A 15,671-nucleotide genomic window follows, 5' to 3' on the forward strand; every position below is an offset into this window, starting at 1 on the left:
CAAAAGAAAGAAAAAGGTTATTTTTCCGCAATAAAGAATGGTAGACGAGGATACAACACTGGCAAAAACTACTTGTGAAAACCTTCAGTGGCTGAAAAATTTCTGGAGAAGACGAATCAAAATGGAAAAAAAATCGGATTCTGAATACTAAGGATCTCCGATTGACATGATTTTCGCCAGAAGAGTTGACGTAGCAGATCAATGTCTATGCCAATTTATAGTAAGAATTCGGATAGTAAAAAGCCATGAGTACTACCACAGTACTCTTTACATGATTTCAATTTTTAGCCAAAAGTATATAAACGAGCTCATTTAGTGAGGCTGCAATAAACAACTGTACTTTCAGTTTAAAATGAAAAGCACGGTTTGATTTTTTCTGGAACTGGCACTGTATAAAGGAAGTTCTGGCGTTCCAAAATCTAACATTGTAAAGATCTGGCAAAATGTGCACGTGCGAGTGAATTTAAGTAAAATTAGCACTAAAACGGCGGTGTCTTAATCGATCTCTTTCTTTTGGAAGTTTTTCCGACATTTCGATCCATCCACCTACTTATATCACAAAAATGGAATTTTCTACCACAAAGGGGCCATCCCTAGACGTGCTTGCATTAACATAATTAAGGAAAAAGACTGAAAAGATTGAAGTAGCAGGTTAAGCTGCACTGACGAAGCGATGGATCCCCTAGACACATACTGTTTTTGTTCGACATAGTTTTTGAATAGAGTTTGCGTATTGATAGATCGGCACTTGGGACACTCAATAGCAAGTTCCAAATGTCAGATCTCCGTCATTTAGAAAATAATTTTTTATATTAAAATAAATTTCAGGTATAAATTAAACCTGAAAATGTGATGAACTTATAACAACTGTTTTCCATTAACGGAGAAAAATGGAATTATTAAACACACTATTCTTTAAAAAACATAACTTGGTAGTAAAAACCCTTCAAATGAAAGATTTTAAATTTCGCACCCAATTATTTTGTGAAAAATGGATCTGAACTACCCGAGTCGAGTTATCAGCGATAAAATGCAAAAACATGTAAAATTGCCGGTGAATGCATTGAATATACGTAAAATCAACAAGGGCCAATTGTATTTTTTTTGAAATTTTAAGGCCGATACCTCGGTTTGGGTAGTTCAGTTCAATTTTTTTTTGCTAGATCGAGACTTCAAAACGCCAATTTTTTGTAAGATGAACACTTAAATATGCGTGAAAATGTTAATTTCAAATAATGATCAACACAAGAAAACGCTTTATTTGAAGGCAATTTTGTTGAATTTGGTGAAAGTATTGAATTTATTCTTTCACCTAATTCAACACAAAAATGTAAGAAAATTGCTATTTTATCAACGCAAGTTACCAATTATCTTGCATAATTTTTATACATAAATTCCCCGGAACGTTAAAATGTGAAGTATTTCATCAATTTAGATTTTTTGTACATTTTCAAATATAAGGTTTTGAAAAACTTTGACACAAAACTAGTTGCAGAAGATTCTCAAACTAATGCAATTTCTGTCCATAATTTTTCAATAATAACTGCGACATAATATTGAGTGTGTGAATTGAAAATCAAGATTCATACAAATTTTCAATTGTATCGTTATTAGGGTACAAGCCTCATAATTATAACCTTTATTTTGAGGAATGCGATCAGTCCATTTAGAAGAGGTATCGTCATATCTTCAGCTGTCACTTTCTCCATCGGGGGCAGTCCCAAATGACAAAGGGTTTTGTTCAACTAAAGACAAAGTCAACGATAAGTTAACACAGAATTACCGGCTTCCTTAATCTGATTCTGCTATATGGAAAAAGGGTTCAAATATCATTCTTCTCACTAGAATGAAGGTCGCAACATGCCACCCAGGTTTAGACCTCGACTGATGAAAAGACTTCAAAAGTCCAGTGGGGGGGGGGGGGGGGCAATATTGACTAAAATTGCATTGTCGAAGTTGCATTGTTTTATAGGAAAGTTTGCAACTGGTTATAGTAAAAGAATGAACAAATCTACTTTCGAACTAGAGAATTTTATGTTAAAGCTAACAATTCCTGCAACTAGAAAAGAACTAAACTAGTTGAGCAATTTTTGTTTATTTGCGTGTGCTTGGATTGCTTTTTTAAAAAAATCTGTTAAAAAGAAAAATTTAGCTATGAGGATGATGGTTGTACTAACTTATAGTTTTTGAGGCGTTCTTTTGTATAAAAAAAGTTATTGTCAAAATTTTTTAAATTTCAATCCGTTCTCCGTATCGCAACATATTCCCACAGTCGCGAATGTTCTTTAGAGTCAATCTAACCCGTTTTTGACAGCCATGAGACATGAATGAGCTATCAAGCAGATGATGCATTTAAGAGAGTCTGTCAAGTCATTAACAATTTATTTTTTGGATCTATGCTGTTTCGCCCCCCCCCCCCCACCCCCCGTGTTTTTATGACCCCCAGTTACAAATTATATGTTGTTATATAGCACTCGTTACTATTAAGAAAATAGCACGTGCGCCTGGGCGTCATAAAAGATTTACGCTCACTATGCTGGGGGGGGGGGGACAGGATAGATTCTATTTTTTATCTAGATGCTTCTCAAACTTGGGCATCTCTTATAACCCGTTCTCATGTTCTTTCTTGCTCCTCAAAGCTTCTTTTCTCTAGCCAAGTGTACGCTGAACAAGTAGAGCTTCTTGTCAAGCTATGTCAAGCTTATCTTTTGCACAATTTACATTAAGTGGTTCTCTCTCAACCTTCTAACATGTTGCAGATAGATTGCAACGAGATCATGACTTACGAGATCTGGATAAGCTTGCTGCACTTGTTTGAAGTGGTCAATGTTCAGGTTCCAAATGCCTCCAAAGTTTGGTTTAAGCACATTGTGCCCCCATTCGTTCATGTAAGCAGCCAGATAAAGCAAAGAATTCTGCCTGAAAAGGTAGTCATAGTTTGTTTTTCAAACTCCCATGTCAGTTATTATGTGATCACGTTTTCAAGTCGTCATCGTCTTGATCAGGTCACTCGCGAGATATGCCCGAAAAAAAGCTAAAATTGTTTAATTCTCTTTGTATTTCATACAGAAATGAGGTGCAAAGCTCTAGCATCTTTTATTTCCTATCTTGCAAATAATAGAATCTTGCAAATAGTTTTTAAACTCGTGACCAAGTTGAATTTATTACAGTAGCTTTTACATTAAAAGTGTCCCGTTTGTTGAGTGTTGGGTTATAGGATTTCGCAAAGCAGAATATAAAGCGTTTTTAACTAAGTTGAAAAAAATTAATTTCTCAAATGAGAGAATAACAAGAATGATATTTTACAGTAGAATTTAGAGATTTACAGGAGAGATCTGATTATTAGATCAAGATGATTTGATTTTGGGGATGAAAAGGACTCAAAAATCAGCTGTATATATACACCCATTATCAGTGTGAAAAAGTCAAGATACAAAACTAATCTTAGCACCATGATTTATAGTGGGGGTCGCAAGGGTTACCCAATATGGTTTACTTCAGCAAATCAGTCGCAAAGGGAACCATAAATGGAGTGCATTTGCACTTTTCTAAGAATTCATTCACACTTCCGGAGATATCATAATCATTTAATACATGCTGGGAAGATTTCACATCAATTAATCTAACTCTAATAATAGTTATATAGAATCATCAGTTTGAACCGAGTATTGATTCACAGCACCATTTCTTGAAGATTCATTTATTTCAGTATTGGTGACATGAATCAATTTACCTCTGTCAGAATAATTTGGTAAGTTAAACTTTCTAATAATACTAAGTTTAAGTCTTCAACTTGACTCAAAATTCTAACACCCCCACTCAGACTTGAGCTGATTCCGTAGAGTCTGTTCCCATCAAAACTGCTCTGAATGTTTCCACTTTCGAAACGGGTAAGGACTTTGTGAAGATGTCCGCTGAAATTTTGTCTGTAGGAACGTAATGACTTGAAAAAGTCCCATCCTCCGTCTTGTCCCGAATAAAGTGAAACTTTGTCTCGATGTGCTTGCTCCTCTTGTGCATGACTGGCTTTTGACAAAGTCTGATACAACTTTGGTTGTCCTCTCCAATTGCTATTGGACGTTTCTGTTGGATGCCAAAATCCTCTAGAAGTTGTTTCAGGTAGAGTGCTTCCCGAACTGCTGCTGCCATGCCCTGATATTCTGCTTCTGATGAAGAAAAAGCAACTGTGGCCTGCTTCTTGACACCCCAGCTGAGTGCTGCGCCACGTCCGTTGAGCTTAAAGTAATCGCCCGTTGTTGATTGTCTGTATTTCACATCTCCAGACCAGTCTGCATCACTTTCCCCCACTAAATCATAACTAGCCTCTTTTGTGTAATTAAGTTTTAAACCTTTTGAACCTTGAAGATATCGCAGAAGTCGTTTTCCGCATAGCCAGTGTTGATTGGTAGGTGCGTTCATGTGCCTGGACAAAATGTTGACTGTGAACATGATGTCTGGCCTCGTCTGTTTAGCCAGATACAGAAGTGATCCAACCAAGCATCTGTAGATCCTCTGGTCCAATTCTTCGTCTCCGTTCAATGCTGTCAGAAGTTTCAAATTGAAATCAGCTGGTATTCTTGAGGGTTTGCATTGATCCATTTGAAACCGCTCAAGCATTGTTTCTATGTAGCGTTGTTGGTCGACTGTGACTTTGCCCTCTTCTTGTCTGATTCTACGGCCCAGAAACCAGTGTAGTCTCCCTCTGTCTTCCATGTTAAATGTTGCCTCTAGTGCCTTCTTGACATCGGAGATCACTGTCAAACTTCTTTATGCTACTATGATGTCGTCAACCCAGACCAAGATGAAGGTGTGATCCTCCCTCTGATCTTGCGAGCATGCAGTGATCGCTCCTGCTTCTGGTGAACCCCTGTCTCAGTAAGAAGTTTTCCAGCTCTTTGTACCAGTTGTTAGCAACCTGTTTCAAACAATAAATTGATTTATTTAGTCGACATACTAACTTCTCCGCATCTGATCCGCGTTTTACAAACTCCTGTGGCTCTTCCAGATACACTTCTTCCTCGATTGGTGAGTGCAGGTAAGCAGTCTTGACATCAAATTGGTGCATCACATGGCCCTGCTTTGCTGATAGCTGAAGTAGAATCCTGAATGTCTCTGGCTTAGAGGTAGGTGCAACAGTCTCAAAATAGTCCAGTCCTTCCTCTTTTTTGAAAGCTTTCGCCACATAGCGTGCTTTGTATTTGTTGACTTGACCACTGGGTCCCAATTCCACTTTGTAGGCCCATTTGCCCGGTATGACGTCCCTGTCTGTGGGTGGTCTCACTAGGTCCCGAGTCTCGTTGTCTTGGAGTGCCTTGACCTCGTCATTCATTGCCCGGTACCACTGGTCCCATTCGTCAGCTTGGTTGGCTTCGTAGACTGTTCTGGGTTCACATAGTTACCTTCAGTCACAGCAAGATGGGTCCTGACTGCTCCAAAAATTGCGGAACATTCCTTGTTCGTGTCCCTCGTCTGGGCTCTGCTCTGTCCGCGTGTTCCAGTGCATCTTCATTGAAGACAACTCTCTAACTGTGAGAAGTCTTCTGTGTCACTGTCTTCCAGTGACTCTGAGTCTCTGTGACTCCCTCTTGTTGCAGTAGATCCTTCATCTAGTGCTGTTTCTCCAACATCCGAGGCCTCTTGTCTCAGTGCTGTTTCTTGAGTTTTCACGCTCCCTGCGTCATGCCACTCTTCCTTTATTGCAGTAGATGTGTCCTGTCGTTCTCTGTTGTCATCGCCTTGATGACCATCGTCTGGGTGCCAGATTCCAAGTTCCGACCCATCATCTACTAGGTCAGCCGTTTCTTTGTTGTCAGGTATTGAGCCCACTTCAGACTCCTTGATGATCACACCTCGAACTGCCATCACCTTGCGTGTGTTGGGTATGTACACCAGGTATCCGTTTTGTTCTTCAGTGTAACCCACAAACTTTCCTTCCAGTGCCTTGGGTTCAAGTTTGCTGACGTCTCTGTCCCTCTTCCTCGTGAAGACTGTGCAACCAAAAATAGATAATTTTTTTAATTGGAAGCTTAGGTTTTATACCTCTCATCAGCTCTGCTGGGCATTTTTCTTCTCCTCGTCTCACAACCAAGTTTCTGATCCTTGCTGCCTGAAGAATTGCTGCTCCCCACATCATCTTGGAAAGTCCTGTGTCAATGAGCAAACATCTTGCCATCTCCAGCAGTGTCCTGTTGCACCTCTCATATAACCCATTCTGTTGTGGCGTCTCTGGTATGGCCTTCTCCTGTAGAGTGCCTGCATCTAAGCAGTATGTCCTGAACTTCTCTGAGAGAAACTCCTTCGCATTGTCTTACCTAAGCTTCTTGGGTGTCCCCGCACTGAGAACAAAACTCTTCAGGCTGGCCATTGCCTCACTCTTTGCATTAAGCAAGTCCACAAACACAAACTTCGTGTACTGGTATGCAAACACAATGCAGAACCGGAACCCTGACAATGACTCTACTCTGAAAGGTCCCATCACGTCTGTGAAAACCCTCTCCAGCTTCTCTTCTGCTTGGGTCTCTGCCATTCATGGTACTGGAGTCTTTGTGATCTTGGCAACTGCACACACATTCCACACATCATCGAGTTCCCCCACTGTCTCTGGTGAATTCCTGACTACATCCGCTTGATTCAAATGACCCAATCGTCTGTGCCACTTCCTTGCACTGTCAATTTCTACGCTGTTGGAACTCATCTTGAATTCTAGAACGCTGCAGGGTAAGTAAAACCACCTATTTTCTTGTGTTAGTTTTACCCGAGTTCCCCTCTGGAGTTTCATGCAGCTGTTTCCTTTCTCGAAAGTGAAGCTATGTCCCCACCCTGTGCATCTTGAGACTGATAGGAGGTCTGAAGAATAGTCCGGCACACACAAAACTTTTTTGATTTCGCATTGGAATTCCCCTTTGTTTGAGGGTATGCTGATCCTCACACAGCCTCTGCCCACCACTCTGGAAGCCTCTCCGTTGGGATTTCCTACCATGATTAAATGGGCACAAAGTCCAGGAACGCATCGATGTTCGTCACAATGTGATCTGTACAACCACTAGAGTCAGTGCCAGATAGCACCACACATTGTTCCGTTTCTCCTTGATGTCTGCAACTTCCTTCTCATTTGCATTCTTCAGCAACTTGTGGTTCTTCTTTTCATCATTGCTGGCTCCATTTGCTAGTGGTGCAGGCTCGTTGGGCTGCTCCGCTGTCCCCAGTAGTGATTTGTAGAGTCCCTTTGTCTGCATCATTGCCACAAATCTTGTGCTCCAGATTGGAAAGTCCTGTGCCTTTCCTGTTTAGGTCAGCAGCTTCACTGTCTGTTGATCCACCGTAGTTTGAGCAGGCAAAACAGTTGTGAAAAGAAAAGGTACTAAGCGAAAATTGATTATGACTGTCAACAACAGATTAGTTTTGTTTTAGAAATTAGTTTTAAGACTTAGAAAATTGCTGGGCCCATAACCTGTTGGGTTATGGGTTTTCGAAAGCGGAATAAAAAGCGTTTTTAACTAAATAAAAGAAATAAGTACTCAAAAATGAGAGAATAACAAAATGATATGTTACAGTAGAATTTAGAGATTTACAGGAGAGATCTGATTATTAGATCAAGATGGTGATTTGAATTTTGAATTTGGGGATGGAAAAGGACTCAAAAATCAGCTGTATATATACCCATTATCAGTGTGAAAAAGTCAAGATACAAAACTAATCTTAGCACCAAGATTTATTTTGGGGGGTCAGAAAGGGTTTTCCAATATGGTTTGCTTCTGCAAATCAGTCGCAAAGGGAACCATAAATGGAATGCATTTGCACTTTTCTAAGAATTCATTCACACTTCCGGAGATATCATAACCATTTAAAACATGCTGGCAAGATTTTACGTCAATTAATCTAACTCTAATAATAGTTATCTAGAATCATCAGTTTGAACCGTGTATTGATTCACAGCACCATTTCTTGAAAATTCGTTTATATCAATATTGGTGACTTGAATCAATTTACCTCTGTCAGATTAATTTGGTAAGTTAAACTTTCTAATAATACTAAGTTTAAGTCTTCAACTCGAATCAAAGTTCTAACATTGAGCAACAGATTTATTAGCAGTTAAACTAAAGTTTGACAACGAGATAATTTGTCGCAGCTGTTGATTTTGTTCCGTTCCAAACGTTTAAATTGTAGCAGTTATAACCAAAAGGTCAATTATTCACACGTTCCAGGATAGCAATTGTTCAAACATCTTTTCTTAAATGTGGAATGTATATGTGAGGTTGTCTTTTTTCCCATGTCAAATTGTCATTTTTTTGTTTACTCGTCGTAAGGAAAAAAGAGCCTCACTTTGATTCCCTTATATCTAGTTTTGATTTGAACAAAGCTTCTGTTTTTCCATAATTTTGTTGAGTTTTTTTTTTAAAATTTCGAAGGAAAAATTGAAAAGGAGAAAAACGTTGGGGCGTGAGAGAGGTGAACGACGGTATGATGGAATTCAAAGCTATGAACAGAACTCTGGTTATAATTTAGGAAAAAAACTATTATCTTGTGATTCCATAAAAAAAATTTGGTTAACCTTCTTTTTTGATTTCTACACATAAAAAAGTAGCGTGCGGTCTAATATTTTTCCGTAAAAATGAATTTTTTGAGACTCTAGACGCTGAATTGGACATTTCAAAATTGCACCGTTGATTGGCTGTAGACAAAGATGTCGACCAAATGCAAGTGTAACCAATTGTAAAAAATTTGATGCAAACTGTTAATAGACTTTGTAGTCACAAAAATGATTTGGTAGTAGTGGGTTAGTTGAAGTCTCCCTTCATGCATGATATTCACTTACTTTGATTTTTACAAATATATTTATCAGCGTGAACAAATTGATTGGGATTTGACTAGAAGGAAAACCTGGATTTCACTTCTCATGCTATTTTAATTTTACTCCCTGATTTGCCTTTAAAAAGTTTGCTCATTTAGTAAGCTCGGCTCCAACAATACTCTTTGTGTCCGGGAATAACTTAATTTTTCACTAAATTTATTTACGTGTTTTAAGTATGTTCAGTGGTTTATCAACAACTAATTTTTCCCTTCTTTTGCAGAAATCGTGAATTTGAGGTTAAAAGATTTTATTATGAGTAAGAAAAACAACAGAGGTTTGTGCTTTCCTTGATACCACTAACGCAGATACTCACTGTTTTCCACTGAATTGAACAATCTTATATAGAAGAATTATTTAAGAAGTTAATTATTGTTCACTGAATAGAACAAAAATAAACTGCTTAAATAATTGTCGTTAATTGTTTTTTTCAATTCAAAGTTTCCAAATAGATTAAAATAGAGATGAAATAACTGTAAAACAATAGGCTAAATTCGGGGTGAAATAGCTGTGGGCAGAAACAACTAATTCTTTTAGCAGCCTAGTTATGCCTATTTGTTGATATTAATTGAAAAGATCAAAATCAGTTTGTATTTCGATGTGAATTGGGACAAGGGTTAAATTTTAGGGTTGTCACATCACGGGGATAAATAATCGTGTTGAAAGTAGTAGGGATTATGCTTAAAAAATTCAAGGATAAAATTAAATGATAAGGGTGAAGTGATAGGGGTTTAAATTAATAGTGGCTGAAGGCGATGTCACTGGTTTTCATTAGTCGTGAATTATTTTTTTGGCAATAGCATTTCAATTATATTCCACTTGATTCCTCAATTATATTCCTGAACTTTATAGTGTAAAATAGAGTTTCAAATGCATAAAATGATTAGGATCTATTCTGTTTTGCCCCCCCCCCCCCCCGTTACAAATTATATGTTGTTATATAGCACGTTACTATGTACAAAAATAGCACGTGCGCCTGGGGGGGGGGGTAAAAGATATAAGCCCACTAAGCTGGGGGGGGGGGGGGGAGGGAGGGCAAAACAGAATAGATCCCATGATTATTTGAGTGGTAATTACAGGAAAACGGTCACAGTCCTAATTAAAGTTTGAAACTCGGGAAAAACTCGGGAAAAGTTCAAAAACATTTTAAGCAAAAACGGGATCTTTTCCGATAGAGCCCCCCCCCCCCCCTTACCCAGTACGATATGCTCCGCCAAGTTACAGAGCACGTGCCATTACGTGTAGATCATTATGTAAAAATATGGCACATGCGTCTGGGGGATGCAAATAGTTTGCGCCCACTAAGCTGATGGGGAGAGCACAAACGGGAACGATCCCAAATAGTTATAAATTTTGAAACTGAGGCCATACTTGTACTGCAGTTCGTGACCAATCCCGGGAATAGTTTGCAAATGTTCCAATTTGAGCACGATGGCCTTCACAACAGGACAGCCAGTTTTTCCCGTGATAACTGTCTCGTCTACAGGTGCCAGACCTCTGTAGGGCACGAGGAAGTGGCCGCCAAACAGTTCAGCTGGCAAAAACTGAAAAGTGAAACTGTTTTTTTTCTATTGGTTATGAGAGTACCAACTGACACGCAACTTGAAACACATTGAAAACTCTTGCATGAATTTTTACTTGTCTTAGCTTAACTTGAAATGGCATAATGAACTTGAAAATGGAATATTGATTTCTTGATAAATATTGATGTGATCTTAGTAATTTTTAGCAACATTTCTTTGCAAAACATTCCAACATCTTAATTAAAAGTTGAAGAAATTTACCAAGAATCTTGCCAAGATGAAGATTTGTCAAGTTTTTATAAACTGCTTATGGATCTTTTCCGTTTGTGCCCCCCCCCCCCCCCCCAGTACGTTATGCGCCCCCCAGATACAGAGCACGAGCCATTACATAGTAAAACTGGGAGAACAAAAGCATATTGCAAGAGGCCTATTTCTTGTTGTGAAGAAAAGAAACGGACTGCTGATATTTCATTAAATGAACTGCTAATCTGCTGTGTTGATGAGAATATCATGTTAACCAAGTGGGTTAATTGTCAGTTGATTTTGAACTAAGAAAAAAAAGTAAATCATTATATAAAAATATGGCACGTGCGTCTGGGGGCGCAAATAGTATGCGCCCACTAAGATGGTGGGGGGCACAAACGGAAAATATCCCTGCCTACAAACAAGTTTTAAATTTCGTTTCACTGGGTAGCAATTAAAAGCATCTTCCTTCGAAAAGTTCTCGGAAATTTATTCACGTTTTATTCAATGTATTTCACAGATTGGCAGATTTAACTCTCACGAAACTATATTAATGATCACCATTAATGAATTATAACTGCGCGCTCGGTTGTTCATAAGCAGGCTTATCAAATCGATTGTTGTTAAAACCAGGCCTTATTGCTACGTCCAGGTATCGGACAAGCAAAGGGGTAAAAGCAAACAAATTTTCACAAAAAAGTGCTTCTGAATATGATGGTATGAAGCTATTACTTTTGAACAAAGTCAATTTTTTTTTAAAAAAATTGATAAATATGGAAAATGAAAAAAAAATGTGATCGTTATGACTCGATTTTAAGAAAACTTACCAACAAGAGGTTGAAAATACTTCGCATTTTACCAACTCAAAAATATGCGTCGGACAAAAATTTATTGTCTGTCGTAAACTGTTTTACAAGTAGATTGACCTGAATTTGACAAATGGTGTAGGCAGAGAAACAGGATGTTCATTTTATAACCCTTTTTGGTCATAATAACTTTGTTAAGGTCGTAACTGAAACAACACATATGACACAAAGCTCAATTTAATTTTGTTCTACAGAAATTGGTCAAATTAGTGCTTTCTGTATATTATTAAATTTCTAAACTTAAAAAGAAACTAACAGAATTTTATGAGCAAGATAGTTAGAGGGATTTCATTTCTAAAAGAGGAAAATTTGCTGCCATTCGGGGTGGTACTGATTAAATTTACATTAGAACAACATATAACTGATTTCATTCGTAATAACCTGCAAACAGCTCTAAAAATTGAGATTCCAAACGGACGCAAGTATGTCCACGCCGAAGTTGGACGCACGAGAGGGGTGTCGAGGGTTCACTATTATATAGTCTAAAAACAATGAAAAATCTTTTCCAGACTATTATCAGGAAACGTTATTTCGTTACGTGCAAATAAAAAACTTATGAAATTATAACTTTTTTCTAGACCAGGTATACCAAATACTCTTATGTTTCTGACTTTTATCACACAAGGATAGTTCATTCCAAAATGTTTCAAAGGACATACAGAACCTATCATTCCTAAACAAGCATAAACATCGGCACTCAAGTGTCTGGTTATTATTTTACAAAAAAAAATTGATTACCCAGCACAAGGAAGTCAGGTGAATGCACTGAAATCTTAGATGCACAAAAATTTTAAGAATTTTTCAGTGTCTGGACATCATTGCACGAAAAAATCTGAGCGCACGCAACTCTGAACATGAACGCACAAATCTCTGAACATCAAAAGAAATACTGGGCAAGACACGAAAATCTGTTGAACGAAGTCTGAACTTGAACGCACAAAACCCTGAACATGAACACATAGAAATCTTGTAAACGCACGAAAGTCTGGTCTGATTAACGCCCGAAAGTGTGAACATAATCGCAGATAAATCTGCAAATACAAATTTTCTGTCTCTGGCAGTCTGGATATACTTGTTTCCGTCCCAGAACTCAACCATGGTCCAACTCAAATTTTAACTTAATCTTGTTCAATTCCTAGCTATCAGAGGTGTTTACCATAATTTTAAAGAAATAATAAAAAATTACGTGTTCTCTTTACAAAACTGATTTAAAAATTAATTGTAAAAATTTAACTTTCATCTCACGTATACTTAAAAAACTGCTTCCAACAGTCCTCCATGACTAATGGTTGCATCCACTTTTCATGCAATATGCCATTTTTTCCTACCATCAAAGGACACCAAATTAGCTATTAAGGTTCGATTAGCAGAACATGAAAATAATTCGGCCAGACGCGTTCTTTGCAAGCAAGAACCTGGGTTGCAACATAGGTAAATTTTTTTAAAATAAAACTTTTTGAGAGAGATAATTCATTAAGAACAAAAACATAAAAGTCTAATTGACAGAATAGATTTCTTTTGGCAAACCCTTAAATATATTGTTTTTAAACTTTACTCATATATCTTTTTTCCAAGATTGTCATTTGAATAATTCCACAATTAGCCATGAAGTTATATAATATACTGTGCCAGCATCAGATCTGAGCTACGAGAGCCCCCAAAATTCTCCTGGTTTTTGACTTTTTTCTAACCAACTGTTACTTTCGCAATTGACCGTCAAGCTAAACACTCGGAACACTAAAAATTGAATTGAAAAAAGATGATTAATTAGTGGTTGTGGTTATTTGGGCGATCTTTCTTATCGCAAACAAATAACTAAAAAAACATATTTTATGAGCTTTCCCCCAAACGCTTGTCTGGTAACTAGCCAATATATCCCGATACAAACTGCTCGAATCAACAACTTTTGTATTGGCTATTACGTAGGTGATCAAAGGCTTTTGTTCGACCGAAGTTCAGTTGGAAAACAAGTATGTTGTTGCTCCTCAAATTGCATTATTTTTATCTTTTAACTTTAAAAAAAATCGCCTAACAAAAAACGTGGAAATCTTTATCTTAAAACTTTAACAGTAGAGTATCAGTCAACCTAAGTAGCCTTAAAATAAGCGTACTTATTCGACCTTTTACGCGGATGAGCCATTTTTTTCATATTCTAAGCATTTTCAGATGAATAATTCGAACAACTTTGCTCGAGTAACAAAATGTTTTTCATCGAGTAACAAAATAATCAAAAGTAAAAGAAGTACCTGAACTGTGGGAATCTCTTTTCGCGACTTCGTCTACCTGGTCACTTGCAGATAGTGTAGCTGATGCTTCTCAATTTGCATTACTATTTTAATGAAAATTTTCCTGGCATCCTTAGCTTAAACCTAAGTAGGGTGTTAATCAAACTAAGTCCTCCAAAAATTAGCGTATCTATCGGTTCTTTATGCGTGGATGAACATTTTTCTTTGTTCTGAGCATTTTCAGATGTATAATTTGAAAAATTTTGTCTTGTTTTTTATTGTGAGAGTAACAGAACAATCACATTTTTATATGAAACAATCCGAAGAAGCTCAGCTGGTTAAGTTAAAAACAAGTACCTGAAGTGTGTGCATCTTGTTTACTTATTTCATCTATGTGTTCACTCGCTTCTAAAGTTTTATTACTTCTTAAAATAAATTTCGCGTATCATTATTAACAGAAAACGTTAACAGTAGAGCGTCAATCAACCTAAGTAGTCCTAAAATTAGCGTATCTGTCGGTTCTTTATATGGTTTTACACTTCATGAGCATTTTTTATGAAATAGCTCGTGACATTAGTAAAAGATACTAGACACTCTTAGCAAATTCTTCAGGAGGTTGGAGGCCTCTCAGGCAATGAGGGTTACAAATCATTGCAAGCTTTTTACAGATACTGATTTTTCAAAAGTAAATTCACTCACCTTTGAGGTGAATTTTTTTTTGCATCTGAAAAATTCGAAATTATTGTATTTACTTCAGTCGGCTGTATTTACTTATCATACTCAATCCGTTCACGGTCCGTAAGTCTCAGTCAATTTATTTGTGAATTTATTAGGTCGATACCAGAAGACGCTTGTAATGATCTCAGAGCAATCCCATATTATAAATCATTCACAACCTTATATTTCTGAAATGCTTTCAACTATGCTCAAGTTATGCTAAAAACGGTGAGAATTTCACATTTTTTGTGAACCAATGTACAATTTGAAAATTTTTACAATTATATTTGCTCAAATAATTTACAGCCAAAACCATAATACTGCAATTCAAATCAATTGTAAATCAGAACTCAGATATATATTGAACATGATATAAACACAGAAATTCCTCAACTTGGTTGACTTGAAAACAAATTCCCGATTATTTTGACGCCATATTACGTTCTCAAATGAAATTTCACAATTTTCTGTCTCGGTATCATGATAAAGCTATCTAGTTTGTTCATAGTCGGCTTTGACTGTTTAAAACTTTCTAATGTTATTTCATGTCATCAAATTTACCCTCGTTTACCAAATTTCCCAAAGTTACAAAATTCCCCCGAGCAAATCTTCAACAGAAAAGTTCAACCTTGATGTTTGAAGAAAAGGTTGTGAAGATTATATGAAACAGTGGTATTTTTTCAATAACGCATAAATCGTATGATTTTTGACATTGAGCTATCACAGTATCATCTATTTCTGCTATGCAAGTGTGTCTACTAATTATAACAGCGCCAGGAACAGTTCAAAAGGTTAGGAGTAGTAGCATAATAATTGAACCTAGATAACTGAGAAATTGTTTTTCCCGTCGGGGAGGCCAATGAAGGGAGACGGGAATGTGAACAAAAGGTGAACATCCGTTGAACAACTGTACTCGCGCGGGGGGGGGGGGGGGGTGGTTCGTAAAACTTCCGAAACTAAACGTGTGCGATGTTTATTGGTCGCCGCACAATAGATCGAAAACAGCAAAATTGGGACAGTAGCCTCAAAATTAATCTCTATTATCATTGGAAAAAACAAATCGCTATTTACTAGCTTATTTGAGATAAAGCGCATTTTGTCATACCTCATCGTCCTGTGAAGGTTGATATGAACCTATGAAAACCAAACATATAAGAATCTTACACGCTAAGAAAGTTCAGGTAAATCCACCTGAACAAGAAAACCTAACTCACCTGAAACGCTCATGTGGGTTCGCCTTACCTTGACA

General features: G+C 37.3%; 2 protein-coding genes across 2 annotated transcripts in view; one reads left to right on the plus strand and one right to left on the minus strand.

Moving 5' to 3' along the window:
• Positions 1-11,546, minus strand: part of LOC142339576 (uncharacterized) — a 75,409-nt gene extending 63,863 nt beyond the window's left edge. The window contains exons 1-4 of the mRNA XM_075389716.1: positions 11,442-11,546; positions 10,220-10,392; positions 2,787-2,919; positions 1,638-1,745 (exon numbers count right to left, since the gene is read on the minus strand). Coding sequence (XP_075245831.1) covers positions 1,638-1,745; positions 2,787-2,919; positions 10,220-10,392; positions 11,442-11,468 — 441 coding nt within the window. The 5' untranslated portion in view covers positions 11,469-11,546. The remainder of the gene's footprint in view (positions 1-1,637; positions 1,746-2,786; positions 2,920-10,219; positions 10,393-11,441) is intronic.
• LOC142339577 (medium-chain specific acyl-CoA dehydrogenase, mitochondrial-like) overlaps positions 1-15,671 on the plus strand; it is a 350,806-nt gene that overhangs the window by 37,113 nt on the left and 298,022 nt on the right. The gene's annotated exons all lie outside the window — the stretch shown is intronic.

The sequence above is a fragment of the Convolutriloba macropyga genome, chromosome 5 (genome assembly GCF_964194025.1).
Source record: "Convolutriloba macropyga chromosome 5, txConMacr16.3, whole genome shotgun sequence".
In the NCBI taxonomy this organism is placed as follows: domain Eukaryota; kingdom Metazoa; phylum Xenacoelomorpha; order Acoela; family Convolutidae; genus Convolutriloba; species Convolutriloba macropyga.